Source organism: Anser brachyrhynchus (assembly GCF_964034855.1).
Source record: "Anser brachyrhynchus genome assembly, chromosome: 23".
Lineage (NCBI taxonomy): Eukaryota > Metazoa > Chordata > Aves > Anseriformes > Anatidae > Anser > Anser brachyrhynchus.
In genome coordinates, this window is record NC_137716.1 from 3,435,820 (window position 1) to 3,456,208 (window position 20,389).

The window sequence follows — 20,389 nt, forward strand, 5'->3', positions numbered from 1 at the left end:
GGGGGACAGTGCCAGGAGGATGCTCGGTGGCCTTGTCCCCACTGTGTCCCCTCCCCAGCTGTGGCACCATGGGAGATGTCTGATGCGGGGTCCCTCTGTCCCCTGGCTCACTGTATGTCCCACCAAGTCACCCATGCCTGTCACCCCCCCCGGGGCCACAGAGGTGCCTCCCCCCCAAATTCAGCAAGGAGCTGCTCTGATCCGCTCCCGTCTCCTCCAACCCCGGGGCTTTGCTGCGGGGCTGGGGAGGGAAAGGGAGCACCACAGCCCCCCCCGGGGGGCTCAGCAGCACAAAGCCTGACCTGGGGGGGGACACCTTTGCATCCCACAGAGGCCGCTGTACCCCGGTCTGCAGACCCTGAGCCCCGTGCTTGCACCGGGCAGCGCCGGCATCCCCAACCACAGCCTCTCTGGCTTCCCCTTCCTCGCCCCGGCACAAGCGGGTAAGTCCTGGCCCCATGCCCCAGGAGGGTCGAAGCCCTCCCCCCCATATCCTGCTCACTTTTCCCCCCCCTGCTCTGCAGAGTACGGGGCTGGCGAGGCCCCGCCGCCCCCCGGCTTCCTGCAGCCCGGCCCCCCGGCTTCGTGGCAGCCCCCGCGGGACATGGCAGCGCTGGGGTAAGGACCGCCACCGGGCTGGGGACACGGGACAGCAGGGGACGGGGTCTGGCAACGGGGTGAGGGACGGGGCGATTTAGGGTTGACCCTGCTTTTTGGGCACCCAAAGCACAGCCCCACACCGTCCGGTTTCACCCCCAAAACTGGAGCGCACGGGGACAGGCTGGGAACCCTCCCACCCACCCAGTCCCAGCCTGTCCCGCTGGCAGCGGAGCCTATTTAAAGCCCAATTTGCCCCCCCGGGGACCTGGCCCCCGCGTCCCCCCCATCACACACCGAGCTCCCAGCAGCCGTGCCAGCGTGTGGGTGGGTGGCGGCCTGGGAAGCGGGTGCTGCAGCCCCCCCCAGCCTTGCTCGGGGGCGAGGAATTGGACGGAGCCGGTGCGTGAGATGAGTTGGGAGGGTCTCAGCCCCGCTCGGGAGGAAGGGGGACACGCAACCGGCTCCTTCCCACCCCGTGTGCGTCGGCCGGGGATGCTGCACGGGGAGACCCGGCCTCACCCCCCCCCCCCTTCTCGCCCCAGGGCCAGCGCCAGGATCGTCCCCGCCGAGGATGCGGCCCCCGGCAGCTCCCCGCAGCACCACGCCATCAGCATCAAGTCGGAGCGGGTCTCGCCGGGGCTCGGCTGCCCCTCGGGCACCCCGCAGCCCCCCCCGGGCAGCCTGGCCTCCCTGAGCGAAGCCTCCCGGGGCTCCGGAGACCTCCAGCCGCGGGACGACTACGCCAAGGGCTATCCCTACCCCCTGGGCCCCCCCCGGCCGCTGGCGGAGGAGCAGCGGGCCACCGTCCCCGTCCCGCCGCGGCGGGCACAGGCTGTGGAGGGGTGGCAGAGATAGCGAGGCTGACGGGGTGCAGGGGGAGACGCTCCCCGCTTCCACCCCATCCCCGGACCCCCAAGGAGCCCCCACCCCCCCCATTGCTCTGGGGCTTCCCAGGGGGTCCCGGCCCCAACGCCGGGGCTGCAGTTCCCAGAACCCCCCCCCCAACCCCGTCCCCACCCCAGTGCTCCTCCCTGACACTGCTGTCCCCCTTTTTCTCAGCTCTGCCCCCCCAGCCCCATGCTCCTGCGGGGCACGGCGAGGCCGGGACACCCCCCCCCTCGGCCCCCCCCCCGGCGTGGCACGGTGTCCGGTGCCGGACACTGTCCATCGCCGTCCGTGCGTCCGTCCCTGCGTGTCCCCACCGAGCAGGAGTGCCTGGGAAGTGCCACGGGGTGGCAGCAGGACTGAGAGCAGCAGCCGATGGCAGCGGGCCCAACCCTGCACCCACAGGGCCAAATCCTTCCCCCCCACACCCCCCCACCCCCGGCCGGGGCGAGGGGAGGCGGCCGGGGGCAGCGGGCGCTGCTCCGCCGGCCCAGGGACAATTTTGTTTTTTTTTTTTTTTCTATTTATTACGTTCTCACCAATAAAGAGCTGGGGGTGTCGGGGTGCCTGGCGTCAGCTCCTTGGGGTCGGGATGCACAGCTCTGCGTGGGGTGGCAATTTAGTAATGTCCCCGAGGGGAAAATGGGCTGTGCCCCGTTAATTTTGGCTCGGCACTGCCAACCCCTGCGTCCCCCCCGGCTCAAAGCCACCTCTCTGGGGTCACCGAGCCCCCGGTACGGGTGGCAGCAGGGTCACCCCGGCCCTCGCCACATCCCCGTGTCCACGTGGCTGAGCCGTGTGCTCCAGGAGACCCCCCAAAAAGATGCTTGTAGGATCTCACGCTGCAGGGTTAGTGCGGGTGGCCAGTGTTCCCACTGATGGGCAGGAGGAAAACCCCCTCCTGTGCCCCAAATATCAGCATTAATGGGGACACGTGTGGGGTGAAGGGGGGCTGCCAGCACCTGCCCAGTGCAGGGATGGGCTTTTTGTTGCTCCCTGGCCTGGGGGAACCTCTCCTGGGCCCTGCGACATGTTGGGGATGGGAAGGAGGGTTTGGGGAGGTGGCACTGCCCACCACGGGCGGGTTTTGGGGGGCCCAGCAGCTCTGCCCGGGGCCCTGCAGCGTCACGGGGGACGTGGCACGGGGACGGGGCCCCTCCGCTCACCAGCGCTGAACTCAGCTCCCGGGGAGATTACCGGGAGCCGAGCCCCGGGATTAAACCACGGCACGGAGATTAATTCCGGGGAGAGTTTTTCCCATTTAATAGAGCCCAGCGAGCGGCGTAAATACCAGCCCGGATTAGGGGCTGCTGCCTCGGGACGCAGCTCCGCCAGCCCCGGCACGGATCCGGCCCCTGGTGACGCCTCGGCCGCGGGGCCTGGGAGCGGGGCAGTGGCCACCCCAAATCTGGGGGACACCGGGGTGACAGCGGGGGTGCCTGCGGCCCAGGTGCCCCCCAAGGCGGTGGGGACGGTCCCCTCCCGACCCGCTTCGGGTCCCCAGGCTGGGAAGGGGCTGGTGAATGCGGCGAGGAGCCGAGACACGCGGGGAAAGTGTGGGGGCTGGGGTAAGAGACGCTGATTGAATAGCAATGACTGCATGATTTATGGTTTGCATTATTGCATGGTTCATTTGAATATATGCTAATAAGGCTTTTCTCCTCGTTTTGTTTGTAAGATTTAGATTTGCTATGGCAACCCGCTGGCATGGAAGGAGCGCCAGGAAATGTCAGGGCGAGGTGAGCCCCGGGGAGGGGCTGGGGCTGTTGGGGGGCCACATCCCACCGCGGGGACACGGCAGCGGCCGGCGGGACCGAGGGCAGCGGTGGGAGACCCAGGAGCCGACCGGAGCCGCGCATCCCCCCCGGCTGCCCGCAGGTCCAGTACCGCCCCGTTGCGACAGGTCCTAAACTGGGGTGGGGGGGTGCCCCGGGGTGCCCCCAGCCCCACTTTGGGCTCGCAGCGAGGCCCCTCTCGCCCTCCGGCCCCGTGTCCCTGCCCACCTCCCATCACAGTGCGATGTGCAGTTGCGCAGGACCCAAAGGTCACACCGAGCCCCCCCCCCCCCCCCCAGCTTTTTTAGGGGTGACGGTGCTCAGGATGGTGCTGGGAAGAGACAGAGCATCTGGCTTCGCTCTGTGTCCCCCCCTTTCCATCCTGCAGGACCCTGGCCCATGGTGGAGGGGTCTGGGCCAACTTCGTGTGCCCCTTCCCAGCAAACGGGGGAGCCACCCCAGCAAAACCCCGTTACCTGCAGGCCCGGCGTGGCTGGGGGCCGCGCTGCTCCATGAGGGTGCTGGGCTCCGGTGCTGGGGGCTGCAGGGCTGGGGGGGGCTGTTTTGCCCACCCCACGCTTCCGCCTCTCTGCCAGGCAGCAGCTGCCGGGGGGGCTGCTCCGTCAGGGCTCTGTGCACCCCTTTTTTTGGGGGGGGGGGGGGGGAGGGGCGCAGGCCTTGCAGCGGGGGAAGAGGCGCACTGGCTGCTTTTGGGGTCCCCCTCCCACATGGGTGCGGGGCTGGATCCCAGCCCAGCGGGGTGGGGGTTGCTCCTCCGTGTCCTTTGGGGTCTCGGTGATATTTGGGGGGGGGGTGGGACACGTCCCGGCTGGAGAGGAGCGGGGGATGCGCGCCCCCGCCACGGCACCGGGACTGGGCACCGCGCGTCCCCGCGGCCACCCGACGGGCCGGGCCGGGGCCGGGCTCCGCTCCCGGGGCTTCCCGCGGCCGTTTCACGCCTTACACCGGGGAGGGAACGAGCCCCGGGCTCCCCCCCCCCCCCCCGCCGGTGCATCCTCCCCCAAGCCCCCACTCGGTTGTTTTGCAAAAGCCCTGAAATATTCATGGCGCTGCGCACAGCGCCTCGTAATGAATTTTTGATCAAAACCTTATCAGGGAGCCAAAATACGCCTCCCACCCCCCAAAAAAATCCCCCCCCCCCCCCAAAAAAAAAGACAAACAGCAGAAGGGGGGGGGTCCGGGCCCGGCGGTACCGAGGGGCTGCAGGAGCCGGGCCCGGCGGAATTTGCCGGGGAAGGCCCCGGTGGCGGGGCCGGGACCGGGGGGAGAGCAGCCACCGGGCGGACCCCCCCCCATTAGGGTTGGGGCAGGGACCAGGTTTGGGGCCCCCGAGGTGCGGAGCCGGGCCCGGTTCCTGCTGCCCCCCCCACCGGGACGGGCCCCGCACGGCCCCGGTTGGACGGGGCGGGCGGTGGGGAACCGGGACAGCCCCCCCCGGCGGCCCCCAGCCCCGCGGGGAGAAATATTCGTTGAGGGGGAAATGGAGAAGCGGAGCTCACCGGGGCCAAAGCCGGAGGGGGCGGGGGGGGGCACGGAACGGGCCCGGTTCCGCAGCAGCAGCGGCGGGGGCTCAGCACCACGACGGCCCCGGCCCCGCTCCCAGCCCGGGCCCAGCCCGGCCCCGCTCCGCAGCTCGGTTCCTTGCGGGTTTCGCCCCGCACCGAGACCCCCGGGTCCGAATTCGGAGCGACTCCCGATTGCCGGCACCGATTTTTAACGCGCTACGAAAATCCCGGTGCGCCGGGACGGGGTGTGACCCCGTGCTCCCGGCTACTCCGGAGCATGGGGGTGTTAACACCCAGGGCGGGGCGTTATTTAATTATATTTATTTATTTTTAATTAAAGATGAGCCGATTTCGGCTGCGTCTCCACGGAGGGCGGATAAATCCTGCACCGGGCTGGGAGTCACCGGGGTGACCCCAACCGCCCGCTCCCTCCTGCCGCAGCGTCTGCACCAACCCCGGGGGGGGGGGGGGGGGGAGCAAAAGCAGGAGGACCCCCCCCAAAACCCCTCGTCCTTCCCCTCGCTCCGGATCCGACCCCGGCTCCGGCCGGGCCCCGTGGGGCTCCCCGAGCCCTTCTCGGTCCCGCGGGGCGTGGGGCCGGGAGGAGGCGCGGGGGGGGGGCGGGATCCGGCCCCCACCGGGCCCGGCCTCCCGCTGCCCTTGTGGGGCTGCACCGGCGGGGTGACCCGGAATATTATTATTATTATTATTATTATTATTATTATTATTATTATTATTATTATTATTATTTTCCCTACAATCCCCGTTATTTTTAGGTTCTGCTCCCGGAGCCGCCCCCGCCCCCGAGCCCCCCCCCCCCCCCAGCCCGTGCATCCCCCCCCCAGCGCAGGGCGAACCTATCCCGCTCCCGACGTGAGGACGTCATGCCTTACGTAGTAAAATATGGAGAAAGAGGAAAAAAAAAAAAAAAAAAAAAAAAGCGCATTTTCCCTCCTCTCTCCTTCTCTCCATTTCCAAAAGGGACAAAATGGATGTTTGGGCGGAATCCGCCCCCCCAGGGCCCGGCGGTCTCTTGGGGGGGGGGGGGTGGGGTGGTGGGGGGGTGGTGTTACCGGGGCTCAGGCCCGTTAAAGCCCCCCGGGCAGACGTTTCTGTTTAACCCCACGTAACGGCAACGTGATCGGGGGGGGCTCCGCTTCCCCCAGCCCCGCTCCTGGCACTCCTCGCCGGGAGCCGCAGCCCGGCTCAGCCGCTCCGCATCGGCTCCAGCCGGGGGGGGGTGGTGGTGTGGGGGGGGGGGCGGCTCCGCATACCTGCCCCCAGCCCCCCCCCCTCTCCCCCCCCCCCGGAGGCTGCCGCTGTCCCGGCGGCTTTCGGCTCCCGCTGCCGCTAAGTCCTTAAGGATGCAGAGGTGCGGAGGGAGGTAAATAACGCCCCCCCCCGGCTCCCCTCTCTCCCTGCCCCGCACAGAACTCCCCGGGCCGGGGCAGCCCCGGGGGGGGGGGGTCGCAGGGGCAGGGCGGTGCGGACCCCCGCAGCATCCCGCCCCCCCCCCCCCCCCTCCGCTTCTCCCAACTTGGAGGAAGTCTGCCAGGGGGGACCCCGCGCCCCCCTCTTTCCCCCCCCCCCCAACCCGGCCCTTTTTTTTTTTTTTCCCCCTTTATTTATTTTTTTTTCCTGCGGGTTGCGATATTTCTTTTCTGCTTTATTTTTATTTTTTTTTTTTCCCTCCCCCGGATTAGAGGGTCCCGCCAGCCCGGTGCGAGTATCGGGGTGGGGGCGAAGAGGGGGGGGGGTGTGGAGGGGGGGGGGGGGTCGAGGCGTGGAAAGCTGCCCTCCCTCCGGCTCCCGCAGCGCCGGGAACAATGGCCACGGGCTCCGTGGGGACAATGCCCGGCGGAGCCGAGCTGCTTGGGTTGCAGGACACGTCCACCACCGCCTCGACCCCCCCCGGGCCCCGGCCCCCGCTCCCCCGGGGCAGGCTCCCCCGCTCCCCCGGGGCTGTGGGAAAACGCGTGGCTGAGGCTTTGGGGGGGGGGGGGGGGGGGAAGGATTTGCAGCAAACTTGGGGAAAGTTCCCCCCCGACGGAGCCGGCTCCGTCCCCTTCTCGCCTTTTGGGGCCGAGCCGCCCCTTTTCGGCCGGTTTTTGCGGCAAAACTCCGAGGGCACCGTCGGGGCTCAACAGGTCGGGAGCGGGCAGCCCGGTGCGCGGCTCCTCCGCTTTCCATTTTCCCTTTTTCTCTCCACCCCTCTCCCCCTCTCCCCCCACCCCAGCGTGTCCGTCCCCCCCCCCCCGCCTCTCCCCGAGCCCCCTTCATTATTTCTGTTATCACAAGGCAGCCTCCGTGCCCAAACGCCGGCATGTGCGAGGCAAACAGAGCGCGATTGTTCCGAGCCTGGGAACGCGCGGAGGGGGCGCGGAGGGGGCGCGGGGGCCGCCGCCCGCCGCCCCCCGCCCGGGCCCGCTCAGACGCGATTGTGATGGAAATCGCCTTCCCGCATGCTGTTGAACTTGATGTTGACTCCTTTTCTTTGGGGCTCCACGTCTCCCCGGCCACTTGTTTGTGGGAAAATTTTCTGCCGGGCTCCAGTGTGAAATTAATTAATCAGGGCCTCGAGATGGCAATGGGACACAAAAGGGGACAGCCGGGGGAAACTCCGGCAAACTCACAAAAGCCACCCGGGGTTTATAGCCCCCGGGGCTGCCCGGACCGACTGCCCTGCCCTGCCCGCTGCCCGAGGTAAGGGGCTGCCGGAGCGAAGTTTCGGTGTGTGCAGCTATTTCGGGGGGTTCGGGGAAGGGATTTGGGGGCCGGGGGATGCGGTTGGAGAGGATCCTGGAGGTGGTTGGTGTGGGCATCCTTCCCCCGTCCCCTCCGAGCCGTGCCATCCGCGCTGCGGGGCTGGAAAGCCACGGCAAAATTCCCCGACCCGAAGGGCCGGGGCTGAATTAGGTTTGGAGAAAGACGGGGTGTGTGTGTGGGGGGGGGATCTCTATTTTTTTATTTTATTTTTTTATTTTTTTCCTAAAAAAAGTAACTCGGGTGGTGGTGGTGGTGCTGAAGCTCCTGGCTCTGCCCGAGCGAGCACGGCGGGGATTTCCTCGCCGTTGTTTTCCCGAGCGGGGAAATCTCCGCCGGGCGCGGGGAAGGCGTTCGGCCCCGGTGTGGTCCGGGGGGGCTCCGCTCTCATTTCCAGTGTCGTCCCCCCCCCCCGGCATTAGTTTCTGCGAGTGCTGTGCGTGCCCTCCGACGGGCTTGGGGACGGCGTGCGGATAAATATAAAATCAGATTGTCTTTTTTTAAGCACTTGCCAGGGCAGGATATTATTGCTTTTAGAGAGATCAGTCTTTGCAAAGCGTTCGGGGCTTAGGGGGAATATTTCTGCACGGGAGCAGGCCAAAAATCCGAGCGTCAAACACCCTCCCTGTCTTTGTTGCCACCGCATCTTTGGGTGACAGCGACAGCAGAAATAAAACAATTCCGAGCGCCGGCTCAATCTTTAGTTTCGGCACACATCGAGATCTCCGGGAGGGCAGCGACTGGGGGGGGTCTGGCCGGGGGTTTGGGCCCCCTTTTGCTGGGGGTCGCGCCCCCCCTCTCCGGCGCTCTCTCGATGCTCCGGTGCTGGTTGAATTGATGTGCGAAGCGATGTGCAGGGAACGAGTCGTTGCGTTTTAAATGCAAATAATTCCCAGCGACGACACCGGAATCAAAACGCTAAAAAAAAAAAATAATAAATTAAAAAAAAAATGGGGCGGGAAAAAAAAAGAAGAAGGAAAAAAAAATATCTATATTTCTGGGAGGGGGGGGAAAAAATACACAGACCATCAACAAACAGCTGAAAATCCGCTTCCGAGGGGCGCGGGCCGGGCTCCCTTCACCGGGGAGCGGCGGCTGCTGCCCGCTTCTGCGGGCCCTCGGCCGGGGATGCTCCGGTGCCCGCGGCACGGGGGGGTCGGGGGCGGCTCGGTGCCCTCCTTCCCCGGGGGCTGCAGGCCCTGCGCTGCCGTTTCTCGCCCCCCGGTGCCCGTTGCAGCCGGCCGGGCGGGCAGACGCGGGGCTGCGCTGCTGCAGCTCCGGAGGCCGGGGCCCGGCTTTGGCCCCTGGGTAGGGCCGGGGCTCCCCTTGGGACCCCCCCCCGCCGAGCTGCTGGGGGCCGGGAAGGGCTGGGTGCTGCGGGGGGCTCCAGCACCGCCCCCGCTGCCAGCCTCCCGGCAAAGTTGCTCCAAGTTGGAGCCGTCGCGCTCGCTGCTTCGCCTCTCGGATAGAAATATATATATAAATCTCTATAGATAATTTATTTCTTTTTTTTTCTTTTTTTTTTTTTTTTCTCCCCAGGTGAGCTCGGCCCAGAGGCTGCGCCGGGGGACTCTGCCCGCCCGCCGAGGAGGTAATTGCGGCTTTCCGTGCCTCTCGCCAGGCGCTAGCCCCGGGGCTGATGCTCGCCCGTTCCCACCGTGGGCAGCGGCGGGGCCGGGACGGGGCGGGCAGCGAGACCCTCCCGCGACCCCCGGGCCTGGCGCTGCCGGTAACGGCGACAAGTTGCGGTGCTGCCGGGGGTACGGCTGCGAAGCGGGGCTGCGGGAGAGGCCGGCCCGGGCCCGCCGGTTCCTCCGGTGGGAGCACGGCTCCGAGCCGAGCCGAGCCGAGCCGCGCTGCCTCCCGCCGAGGCGCCCGGCGGCTCCTGCGGCGAGCGCCGTGCTCGCACCGGAGCCCAACATGGCTGCTGCAGTGAAGGTATTTGATGCACACGGGGGTGGCGGCGAGGGGAGGACGGGGGACGAGAGGCACCGGGCTCCGAGCCGGTGCCCGCAGCCGCCGGCCGAGGGCTGGAGGCGGCCGAGCGCTCGGTAAGTGCCGGGAAGGAGCGGGGCCGGGCGAGCCCCGGGCCTCCCTTCCCATCCTCCCGCCGCCGCGAACACGCGTGGGGCAGCCGCCCCTTCGCTGCCGGCCCTGCCGAGCCTCCCCCGCCGCCTCCCCGGGCCCTCCCGGGGGCGCGGAGCCGAGGGGAACGGCACCGGGAGACCGGCGGGGCCGAACCGGGCCGCTGCGGCTCGCCCGGTGCCTGCGCGGCGGCTTCCCGGGCCCGGGGGGGCGGCGAAGGAGCGGGGCCGGTGAGGATGCTGAGCCCCGGCCCCGCCGGTGCCCGGAGCTGCCCCTTCCCGAGGATGCTCCCGGGGCCGCTCCGCGGCTCCCGTTCGTTCCCCCGGCGGAGCTTTAGGGCTGCGGCCGTAGCGGGGGGTTCGCCCCCTCGGGAGGCACCGTTTCACCGGGGAAAACCGCCGGGGCTGGGGAGAAGACCGGGAGGCGGCGGGACCCCCGGAGGTGTGGAGGGCAGCGGGGCCGAGCCCGCCGCAGCCGCCGCCGCCGCCCGGTGCCGGGCCCCGAGCCTCCATCCCCGGTGGCGGCGGCGTTTCGGAGCCCGGTGGCGGAGGTAACGGCACCGGCTCGGTGTGCCCCTGCCCACCAAGCCGGGGAGGGGACCGCGGGCGGCAGCTACCGGGGCCGTACGGGGCGACGATCCGTTAATTCGGCGACCGGCTGCCTCGGTGGCACCGTCTCCCACTCGGAACGGTTCGCCGTGCCGCCGCGCACCCGAGCGACGGGAACGGCGGCGACGCTCACGACAATAATTACTGATAATTAGAACAATAATCACGAAGTGGTGGCGGCTTGGAAAGAGAAGGGCCGAGGAGGCACCACCGCGAACGGCTCCGGGGCCTCCCGCCGCGGCGGCGGCCGCCGTTCAGCACCACGGAGAGCGGCGGGGCCGGTGTCCGGTGCCCGGTACCCGGTGTCCGGTACCCGGTGCCCGGTACCGTGTGCCCGGTGCCGGCGGGAGCATCCTCAGCCCCCGCCCCGCCGTGCTGGGGCCGCCGCCCGCGGACCGGGCTCCTTCCGAGGGTTCCACTTTACCGGGAGGCCCCGGTGCGGGGCACAAAGCCCCGGTGCCCCCGGTGAGCCCCCGGTGAGCCCCCGGTGAGCCCCCGGTACCTGCGGGGTGGCACCTCCGCAGCCACCGCCGTGCCCGGCTCCCACCTCCTTCGGGCGCAGATATTTCTATACGGATCCAACATACCTATATAGATATTTTTCTATAGGTACATCTAACGGGGTGGGTGTGGGCAGAGGGGTCGGGACGGTTCCGTGCGCCCTTGGCTCTCCCTCCCCAAAACAGGGGGCGCTGGGAGCAGGGCCCGGGCCCGGCCGGGGGGTGCCCGCACCCAGCACCCCGGAGGGGCCGGGGCCGTGCCCGGCGGCTGGCGATGCCGGTGCTGAGCCCTGGCTGTGGGTTCGTTTCGTTTTCCGCCGTTTTCTGCGGAGCCAGGTGCGGTGCGGAGGCTCCGGGAGGGCTGCGGACCCCCCCCCGGCAGCCGGGGCAAAGCTGGGGGGCCGGGGGTGCGGAGCGGGGGCGCGTGTGCAGAGCTGTGCGGGCACCGGACGGGCGTGCACGGCGGTGCTTGTGCACCAGTGCGTGTGCACCAGTGAGTGTGCAAGGGGGGGGGGACGCTCCCCGGTGGGCACCAGGGTGGGGCCGGGGGGCGCGCATCGGTGCCCGGGCACCCCGCGGTGCGCGCACGGGGGGCGCGCCTGTGCCCGCCGCTGCGCTGCCAGTGCAAAGAGGCTGGGGGGCCGGGGAAGGGTCGTCGTGTCCCCCCCCCCCCCACCGGCCCGGCCCCAGGGGCTGCCCCGCCGTGCCCGGAGAGCCGAGCGGGTCCCCCTGCACCGGGCAGGGCCGGCCCCGGGCGGCCGCACGGGGGGGACGTGGAGCCGGAGCTCGGCGCCCCGGGCTCTGCCCCGGCGCCCCTCGGAGCCGCGGGCCCGCTTTGTCCCGGGCCCCAGACGTGCCCCCCCTTTCGTCCCCTGGACTAGGGGACAAAGCCGAGACCGGGCCCGTCGGGGCCCTGTTCCTGCCGGGGGGCGGGGGTCGTGCCCGTTTTTAGTCCGGAGCTGCCGCAAAATTTTCCCCTTTGCAAGCGGAGCGCAGCCCCGACGGGAGGGTCCGGCTGCCCCCGCCTCCCTCTCCCCCACCCCCCCCCGCCTCGCTCAGGACCCCGCCCCAGCCCTTCCCCGTCGGGTTTAACGCCTGGTCGGGGGGAGTGGGGGGGGAGAGGGTCGGGAGGCGGGGGGGGGGCGGCCCCGCCACAGCCCGGCCCGAGCGGGGTTAGCCTCGGGGCACCGCCGCCTCCCCCGACGGGGCGGGCCGGCTGCGGCCGGGCTGGGGGGCGGCGAGCCGGGAGGCTCCGTGGCGTTGGGTAAAGGCGGGGGGGGGAGCGAGCAGACGGGGCGGCCCCCGGGGGGGCGGGGGGAGAAAGCGACGGCCGTGGCGAATGGCTCTGCCCCCGGGGGGGTGACCCCTGCCCCGGCCCCACCGCCCGGGCTTTGTCCCCGCCGGCCGCCCCGTCCCTCCTCCCGCCCTTCCCCGCCCTCCGCCGGCTCTGCCTCAACTTTAGAGGCAGGTCCCGGAGGCTCCGGGAGCGGGACCGGCACCGGGCGGGGGCTGGCAGCCTCCTCCCCACCCCGGCAGCACGGAAAGGACGCGGACACCCGGAGCCGACGGCGACAGGTACCCCCGCCCCGGTTCCCCGCCCCGGTTCCCTCTCCGGTTCCCTTCCCAGTTCCCCGTCCCGGTTCCCTGCTCCGGTTCCCCATTTTTTTTTTTTGGGGGGGGGTCCCCCTTCCTCTCCCCGCTCCCCTCCCTGCCCGGGGGAGCTTTGCCTCGTTGCGGTGCCGCCGCGGTTCCCCCGCCCGGCCGGAGTCCTCCGGTTGGGGCAGCACCGGACCCCGGGAGCGAACCCCCCCCGCGGCCCGGCCGGTGCCCGGGGCCGGCCCCGAGCCTCCCGGTGCGGGGATCCTTCGGGTCCCGCTGCGGGCGAGGCTGCGCTGCGAGCACGGGACCCCCCCCGGCAGCTGCGGGGTCGCCCCTTCGGGGCATCAACCGGTCCCGTTCCCCCCCCCCCCAAGATATTAGAGGTCCCTCCCAAATGTATGGGGTCCCCCCCAACTATAAAGGGTCCCCCTCGAAGATGCGGGGTCGGGGTCCCCCGTGGGCACGGGGACCCCCCCCGGGCGGTGCAGGCTCCGGTCCCGCCCCCGGGGTCGTGAGCGGGGCCCGGCTGCAGAGAGCGGCTGCGGGAGGAAGGGGAGGAAGAGGAGGGCAGAGCGGAGATGCGGTGGAAACCCCGCGGGGCCCTTTCCGCTGGGTCCGTCCCTTCACCAGCGACTCTCATGACTCAGCAGTTCCCCGCCAGTAATTTACAGTAATTACAAAGTGGGAGCGGGCTCCGGGCTGGGGCTGGGGGCGAATTTGGGGTTGGGGAGGTGGCAGGTCCCTGGGGTGCTGGCAGCGGCTGCGGGGACGGCGCCCAGCAAGCACCGTGCCCTGCAAGGCCCCCAGGCCGTGGGGGGCTGCGCGGGGGCTGAGCACGCTTCGGGGTGCGCGCGCGTCCCTTTGGGGTGCAGGCGTTGGGTCGGAGCGCTGGGGTGGGCAGCGCCGCTCGTCGCATCGCGCTCTCCCACCGAAACCGTTGGGGTTCCTTCATTATTCGCGGCGAGGGCGACGGGGCCGGCGGCCACCCCGGGGGGCTCCAACGGGCCGTGGCTCGCTGGTGCCGGAGCGAAACCTCCCCGGGGGCGCGCGGCATGGCCGAGGCCCGATTTTAAAAGACCTGGGTCGGTTTTTCTCTTTGGTTATCTAGCTGTATGAGTGTATGTGATATCATAAAGCTAGAGAACCGAATGTAAAAACCCGCTCGCTATTCTCCGGGAGAAATCCCTGCCCTCCCGGCAGGAGAGGGGCCCCGCGGCCGCCGGCCTCCCCAAGGCACCGGCCACGGCGCCTTTGCCGGGGGAGAGCGGCTGGAAGCCAAACGCGCCGCGTCTGTGGAGTGGAAATTTCAGTGGGGTTTTGTCTTTAATCATTTTTATTGAGGCCCAGAGCTAGCGTCTGTGCCTAGGTGATTATTTCTATTCAAACCCGGGGTTCCTCAGGCTAGCTACAAACCCAGAACCTTTTATTTTATTAATTTTTTTTTTATTTTTTCTGCAGTGGTTTTAATTTCCACGCCGACAATTAAGCTCGGTTGCACCGGGTGTGCTGGAGACAAATGAAACGGGGCCAGCTCAGAAATAACCCCCAGAGAAGCCCTGTTTATAACGAAGTAGGAGGAAAGTTGCTTAAATAAATTACCGCATGCAAATTGTAATTTAGCGCAAACCCGTTTCCGAGGCCGGTTTATCTACTGGGGAAGAGAAATAAATCATCGCTGCTCGTCGCTTATTCTGCATCTGCAGAGATAGTGCAGCTTTGTTCCTCGGAGAGGTGGATTTGGGAGCCTCGCTCCCACCGCGCCGGTGCTGCCGCGGTCGCAGCCTCCCCTCCGCGTGCCTCCCGGGCTCCGGCTTTGCTCCTTGCCGTGCCGCGGCTTGGGGTGCTGCGTGCCCGCGTGCGCCGAGCTCCTTCCCTCCTGCTTCCATTCGCAGGAAGCTCTGCAGATGGACCCAGCCACCGCTGTTGTGCCGGGTCGGGCACGTGTTAAGCCCTCGCAGGATCAGGCCCGCGGGAGGTGGACACGGCGCGAGGGGCTCCGCAGCCTGTGTAGGGTGGTGGCACTGGGGACATTTCCACACCCCCGCTCGCTGTTCCGTTTGGTGCATCTCTTCCCTGGCTTGAGAAAAAGGAACGAGGAAGAGCATCGGCTCCAAATAGGAAAATGCCAACCCCGCCGCCCCTCGCGCCGTGAGCCTCTCCCTGCCCCGTTTCTCCTGGCCGGAGTTTCGCTTCTGCGTGCAATCGCACCTCCTCTTCCAACTGACGTTGCCGGAGTCTGCAGGCAGAGGGGAGCCAGGAGGATTTTGGGGGGCGAGAGGAAGGGGTGCCCCTTTCTCCCCCTCGATAGCTCTTGCTTTGTTCCGCCAGCGAGAGGGGCAGATCGCGTGTGCCGTGATGCCGGGCGCTGATCCTTCACCCCGGCCTGCAGGGATGCCCTGGGCTGGCCCGGTTTATGCTGTGCGGGGAGGACAGGGGCCTGAAATGGGGTGTGGGAGAAAGCTGAGCAGATGGGCAGTGGGATTTCAGCGTCTCGTTCCTAACCCATAATGGTGCTGGTGGCATTTGACAACCTTTATGGCTGCTGCGGCTCTGCCCACGGCTCGGGGACGGGGACGGGAACGCGCTTGCTTTAGCAGCAGCGATGCCGAGGCTGGGTGAAAGCATCCACTACGGTGTAATGCGGCGATGCGGGGCTGTTCCTGAATCCAGAGGCCCCCGTGCAGTGGGATCCGTGGTGGGGACACCGGGTTGGGTCCTTCACACCGGTCCCAGGAGGGGGGGACGCACCCCATCCGCCACCTGATGCCACCCCGCGCTCTGCTCGCACGGCTGGAGGAAAACCTTCCCCAGCTCCTCGGTGCTGAGCCCAGAGCTTCTCCAAGGGCCCCCAGGCTTTGCAGAAACAGGATTTCCCGTGGCCTGTCCCCAGATCCCGCAGCTTCAGGGACCTGCCCGCGGCTCTGTAGCACCAGCGGAGGGAGATGCTCGATCGTGGCAGCGGCGAGGCCGCGTGGGGACAGCCGGGAGGAAGCGAAGCCGGGCAGCGCGGCCGCAGCAGCGGGAGGGATGCTCAGGGCAGGTGCAGGGAGCTGATGCCTCCCGCCTCATCCTGCCCTCTGCATTCGGGGTCCCAGACTGAAGGGTGTCCCGAAACACAACGCCCCGGACCCCAAATCCCAGTCGGGAGCAGGGGTGGGGAGAGCGCGGGCTCTGCCGCCCTCGGGAAGCTTTCTCTTCCCTCCTGACTACTTGTAAACCATTCAGAAAGAATTTCTTAAAATAGGTTCCACTTTAAGGACTTATCTGCTGAATGCCATTAATTTTCTGGGGTTCGTTAAAAGCAAACTTGGTATCATAGCAACTGAATCTATTCCAGGAAAGCAGCCAATTGCAAAGCACGGTGTGTGCAACCGAAGGCGAGAGAAAGGAGCCTTTCAGGTTTATTCTCGGGCTTGTGCCTCGGCAAGTGAAGTTTTAATTTTCGGTGTTTTATTCCTTGCAGAATATTTTATAATTTTTTTTCCCAACGAATCTGCAGGGAGAGGAAAACAACCGCGGGGGCAAATATTTGCAAAATCGCCTTCGTTTTGGGCAGGGGCGGTTGCAGGGGGCTGTGGCAGGTGCTCGGGTGGGCACGAGGCAGGTCCCTGAGGGCGTCAGCGCCACCAGCCCTGGTGTCACCCTCGGGAACGGGTCCCAGGGTGTGATGCTGAGCGTGGGCATCTCCGGCAGCTCCGGATATCCGTGGGTCCGGGACCGACCGGCGGGATTGGGGTCTGCTGGTAAAGAGGCCGCTAATCCCCTTCTCATTTCCATGGCCTCGCTGAAGAAATAGTCATTATTTTCCTTTTAATCCCATCTCTCTCCTCTTTTCCATTAGGCCCTAAGCTGCAATCTTATTCTTGGGGGACGTTACGCTGTGGATAATCCCAGCCCCCCCGGCCCGGCCGGTTTGGGGCAGGGGCTGCTGCCTGCGTGTCGGGGCTGAGCCTGGCCACCCCGTGGTCCCTAGGTCCTCGGCACGGTGCTGAGCATCCTGGCACGGCACAGCAAAGCAAAGCTGGAGCCCTAAAAATCTCCCCACCGAGGCAATAATCAGGCAGAGTGGATTTAATTGGGGACGGGAGGTGGGAGCCGTGCTTGCAGCCGTCCCGGCCGCCCGTGTCACAGGCAGGTGTGCGAGTCCCTGGCCACGAAACCCCAACCGCCCGTCCTGTGGCAGCGCCTGCCTCTCCTCTCCCTGGTGGAGGGATGGTTTTCCAGCTCTGCCTTGTGCTCGATAGCAGGAAGGGGAAAAAAAATAGTCATTTATGATAAAAAGTATCACTTAAATAGATAGAAAGGGTAAAAGCCCCGGACAAAAACATATCCCTGAGCAGGAGAAAATGAAAAACACTGATGTGTTTAACTTTAGGCCATTTAAAAATAACCATTGAACAGGCAACAGTAAATAACAATTCCTTCCAATCAGGTATGTGTCATTGCAGCAGAAAAGCTCCCGTTTATTTACCCAAAGCTGGCAGAGGATGGCCCGGCCAGCTCTTTATCTGCTAATTTTTATAGATGTCAGGCTGGAGTCTCCAACCCGGATAAATCAGCAGCCGGAGGTGGATGGAGCGGCGCAGCATCCCTCAGCCGCCCTCCGGCACCAAGGGGCGTGCGGTCGGTGGGCGTGTGGGACCCCCGCCCGTGGGACCTGGCAGGGAGGGTGACAGCAGACCCCACGTGGGACTTTGGGGTACTCAGGGACCCCAGCCGAAGCATCGCCCTCGCTGCTGACACCACGTCCCGCGTGGGGAAGCGGCCCCGATGCCGCACGGCGTCGGATCCGCGGCGTGCAAGCCTGCCCGCCTCTCCTTTCTCTCCCCCCCCCCACTCCTTTTTTTTTTTTTTATGGAGAAATTATTATTTACAGTTTAATATCTTCATGTTTCTATGGAAACTCCGTGGCTGCGCTGGGTGGAGGAGTCAAAACCAGCCGGGGAAATGGCAATATCTGCGAGGGAGCGGAGCGGGTGGGTGCTCGCCTGCGCCGGGTGGCACCGGGGAAAGTGCCCCAGCCCCGAATGTAGGTCACGCACATGTGTGCATAATCACATACATATGTTGACTTCAAAGAGCTCGGGCTCATCCTCGGAGATAACAAACGCGCGTGTGGCTGTTAAACAGATTTGCATTTATAAACCACCAAGGCGGGCACGTGCGCTACGGACCTGGGGGGGCCGGGGACACCCCCCCAGCCTGGCACTCATGCGGAAAGAGCGCGGTGCTGGCGGAGACCTTCTCCCCCTAATAGCCGGTGACAGGGACTCGCTCGCGGCGACGTCCCCGCGCTAGGCACGGAACAAGGACGGAAGGTGTGCGGCGTCCCCGCTTTTGTCAGAAAGTATCTATCAGAGCAGCGGGGAAAGGTCAGCGGGAAACGCAGGCGGCCCCGAGGATGCTGTCCCCGTGCCCGTCCGTCACGCTGCTAACACCAGCCAGCCCCAGCCCCCCCCCCCCCGGACAGCCGCAGATTAGCTTAAAAAAATCACAGCCGCTTCAAAAAATAATAACTGTGGCTCGCGCTGCATTTGCCTTCTGGTTTTTCAGCCTTTGGGGATGGCGTTTTCATGCCTTGCTCGGCAGCCACCAGGAATGTATTTATTTATTTTTAATGAAAAGCACGGTCCTGGTGCTTTGCTGGGGCTGGGCCTTGGCGAACAAGGAGCTGTCGTGCAGCCGGGCTCAGGCTGGCAGGTGGAGGCTGTGCGGGTATGCTGGGAGCTCCGGGGACGAGGATGAGGATGAGGATGAGGATGAGGATGAGGATGAGGATGAGGATGAGGACAAGCCCTTCCCCTCATTCCCCGCATCTCTGCAGTCACCGTAGCTCTGGTCAGAGCCTGAGCCCCGACTTCCCTTGTCCTAATTCCCCGGGAAGCCAGGCGAGGACCGCTCCCGTTTATTGTTTTCTATAAATCTCGCATTTCCATCGAGTTTGGAGACAATTTCCTAGCTCGATGTTAAGGGAAATTAATGTGTGACACCCCCCCCCCCTCCAAACTGCCCCCTCCCCAGGAAGCCCCAGCCCCGGGGCTCCCATCGCTTGGTGCATCAGGTGGGGACGGGGACGGTGCACAGGGCGTTTGCTCCTGGAGCATCAGAAGCTGGCTGCGAAACCTGGGCACGGGGCTGGGGTCCCCATGGCTGGGTCGCAGCCCCCAGCAGCCTCCCCTTGTTTTTAGGGCCAGGGAACGGGGCAGAGGACACGGCCACGGCCGCATGTCTCTGCCTGCTCTTGCGGAGCCTTCGGTTTTGGGAGGAAAAGGAAGGTATTGGTGCGTCAGGGAAGGGCACTGGCAGCTTTCGGCTCATTTCTTATGTCAGAATAGAAGCGTTGAAATGAAAGGGAAAAAAAGGGGGGCTCCATGGTGGGGGCATCGACACCGGCTCTGATCCCCGGGATGGGAAAAGCGCCCTCGGCCGCTGTGAATTTCTCAGCTCCCCACCGGCTGCCGCTTTGGGGAAGAAATTTCTTCTTTGGGGAAGAAATCGGGCGTCAGCCGCAATGCATAACCGAGCGCCGGGCGCACCCGTGCGCGCACACGCACGCGCACGGCTCGCACACGCGTGTGCACGCACACGGGCTGCCCCGCGGCGGGGCTCGCCGGCCGGGGCCGCTGCTCCGGGAGACGGGGCGCGAGTGGCATTTCAATGCAAACCAGGCAGGAACAATGAGGTGTGTTTTTAAGGGACTGTGAAAGGGGGGTTTTGCTGAATAACTGAAAAGGCGGAGGGGGAGGAGGGAGCCGGCAGCCCCTCCATTAGCTCAGTGCAGCAGCGAGAACAGCTGTGAAAAGAGCCCAGGCCTTTTTCCCACGCCCAGAGGAGCGGAGCGAGGGAAGGAGCCCTCCCAGCGAGGTCAGATCCCATCACTAATATATACACAGGCTGTGCCCTCATTCACGTCACCCCGGCGCAGGTTTGTTTAAGGCGCGCACACTGACACTAATTTCTCCTCCCGCTCGCTCCCCCAGCCGGCCCCATTATGGTCCCCGCTGCATTAAACCCTCCCCGCGGCCCCGCGACGGCTGGCGGCACCGCAGTGTCCCGTTCCCCCCCCCCGCTACCCCCAGCACCTGACCGGCAAGGTCAAGAGGAGCCCGCGCCGCCGTCGCCGCCGGATCTGGCCGGCAGCTGCTGCGCGGCCGCGCCGGGGCTGCCTCGCAGGAATGCGTCCCGCAGATGGGACCTGGCGGGGCACGTGCAACGTCCCCGTGCTGGCCAGATCCTCTCCCCGGCCGCCGTTGTCCCCGTCCCTTTTCATTCCGTGCACCCATCCCTGGGTGCAGGATGCGTGCGTCCCGGGGTTCTCCGCGTGTGCCGGGGGACAAGGGGATGCTCCCGCTTGGCTTTCCCGGCCCTTGTCCTCCCTCGCCCCGCGGTGCCCGGCATCCTCCGAGAGACGGGCATCAAATAAATCAGGCCTTGTTTATTCTCGTGCTCGGGCTCGGTGTGTGAGTTCATTTGAAAACGTTCTGCCTTAAATTACAGCCTAATAAATCAATACCCACTTAGCGATGCAAGCCAGTGGGAGCGGTTTGCGCAAAGAATTGAAGTTGGCTCCGCGGCTCTCGAGCTTTGTGACGGGCGAGGGAAGGGGTGCTGGCCGGGCAGCTTGTGCCTGGCCCCGTCCCCTGCCCCGGGACACACGTGTGCATGGCTGGGACACGCGTGTGCATGGCTGGGACACACGTGTGAGTGGCTGGGCATGGCCAGGACATGCATATGCATGGCTGCGTGTGGCAGGGACAGGATTTAGGGCAGGTGTGTGCCACCAGCTGCCCCATGCAGGGGCTCGGTGCAGCCTCAGAGCTATCCCAGCCCCGCCAGCTCCTCTCTGACATGAATTTCCCCCCAGCACAGGACGATGTGCATCCCCCATCCAGCTCCCACCCTCCTCTGCCTCGCCACCCTCTCCCCCTTCGGGGAGCTCGGCGATGCCGAGCACTTGGCCAGTGGCTTTCCTTGCGCGTCCTCCTCCCCTTCTCCTCTCTGCTCACACTTTGCACTTGTCTAATCCCCTTGTATTTGCCTGGGCCTCC

At 66.3% G+C, this 20,389-nt stretch overlaps 1 protein-coding gene across 2 annotated transcripts in view; it reads left to right on the plus strand.

Moving 5' to 3' along the window:
• Positions 1 to 20,389, plus strand: part of MEF2B (myocyte enhancer factor 2B) — a 47,819-nt gene that overhangs the window by 9,307 nt on the left and 18,123 nt on the right. For both annotated transcript variants that reach the window (XM_080565968.1, XM_080565969.1), the window contains exons 7-10: positions 332 to 443; positions 525 to 618; positions 1,143 to 3,224; positions 9,089 to 9,140. In XM_080565968.1, coding sequence (XP_080422094.1) covers positions 332 to 443; positions 525 to 618; positions 1,143 to 1,455 — 519 coding nt within the window. In that variant the 3' untranslated portion in view covers positions 1,456 to 3,224; positions 9,089 to 9,140. The remainder of the gene's footprint in view (positions 1 to 331; positions 444 to 524; positions 619 to 1,142; positions 3,225 to 9,088; positions 9,141 to 20,389) is intronic.